A 969-nucleotide genomic window follows, 5' to 3' on the forward strand; every position below is an offset into this window, starting at 1 on the left:
TTGAAAAAAATAGTAAATGAGCTCTAATAGGCTCGCTTTATAGTGTATTTAGAGCCATTTCATTTAATTTTTTGTTTTTTAAAATCAGACTATAAATAGCGGAGTTATGGCTTGCGGCGTTTTTTAAGAGACAGCCTGTATGAACTTTTTTCCTTAAAATCATGGCCCCCCTGAATAAAGACATTTATTATGAAACACCCTGTATGTTTAGACTTGTTGATCAAGTTAATAAAATCGTTTCGTTTAATATTGTTACCTTCATAGACGTGTAGAATATAGCGTGAAGGACTGCATTTGCCATTAACAATCCCAAGAGAAAGGTTCCAAAGTCAGTGAGGTTCTGAGGGTAAACGCACAAACCAGCTATGAGCAAACCGAGGTTGACTGCGTTAGTTATTAGAAGGAAAATGAATCTACCTGAAATAAAGTGCTGTAAGAAACGTGAAAAAATTACCAAAAGACACATTTACCTCTGCGAATTGGAAGGAATACGTCCGTAGAGTATCCCCTGGTTTTAATTTCTCGATGTAGTTCCTTAACTCCGTTCACCACGTAGTTAAGGAAGTATATTTTAAAAGATAGGACTATACACAGTGCCGTGTAGGACACAGCAAAGACCACCCATATTGCTAGGCCGCCGTTAAGGATACCCAACATTGCTGAAAATGTAAATTCGATAAGAATAGTTTAATAACGAGCGTTCAAATAAAAACGTGGTCAAGTTGGTTCTGAAAATTTGGACGTAGGGCGTAGCGTATAGCAAATGAACTTAAACGTCATCTGTCAAAGCGCTATATCGCCGCTATCAATTTGAATATTTTCATTTTAAACGCTTTTTAAAACGAAAATATTCAAATTGATAGCGGCGATATAGCGCTTTGACAGATGACGTTTAAGTTCATTTGCTATACGCTACGCCCTACGTCCAAATTTTCAGAACCAACTTGACCACGTTTTTATTTGAACGCT

General features: G+C 36.8%; 1 protein-coding gene across 1 annotated transcript; it reads right to left on the reverse strand.

Moving 5' to 3' along the window:
• Positions 1-256: 256 nt before the first annotated feature.
• Positions 257-680, reverse strand: LOC111692740 (the record flags this gene model as incomplete). The annotated part of the gene is made up of 2 exons (XM_023456846.1): positions 471-680; positions 257-417 (listed from the first exon to the last, which is right to left on the reverse strand). Coding segments are annotated over exons 1-2 (348 nt in total), but the record flags the coding sequence as incomplete, so codon positions are not given.
• Positions 681-969: the final 289 nt, after the last annotated feature.

This window comes from Anoplophora glabripennis, unplaced genomic scaffold (genome assembly GCF_000390285.2).
Source record: "Anoplophora glabripennis isolate ALB-LARVAE unplaced genomic scaffold, Agla_2.0 scaffold2961, whole genome shotgun sequence".
Taxonomy (NCBI): Eukaryota; Metazoa; Arthropoda; class Insecta; order Coleoptera; family Cerambycidae; genus Anoplophora; species Anoplophora glabripennis.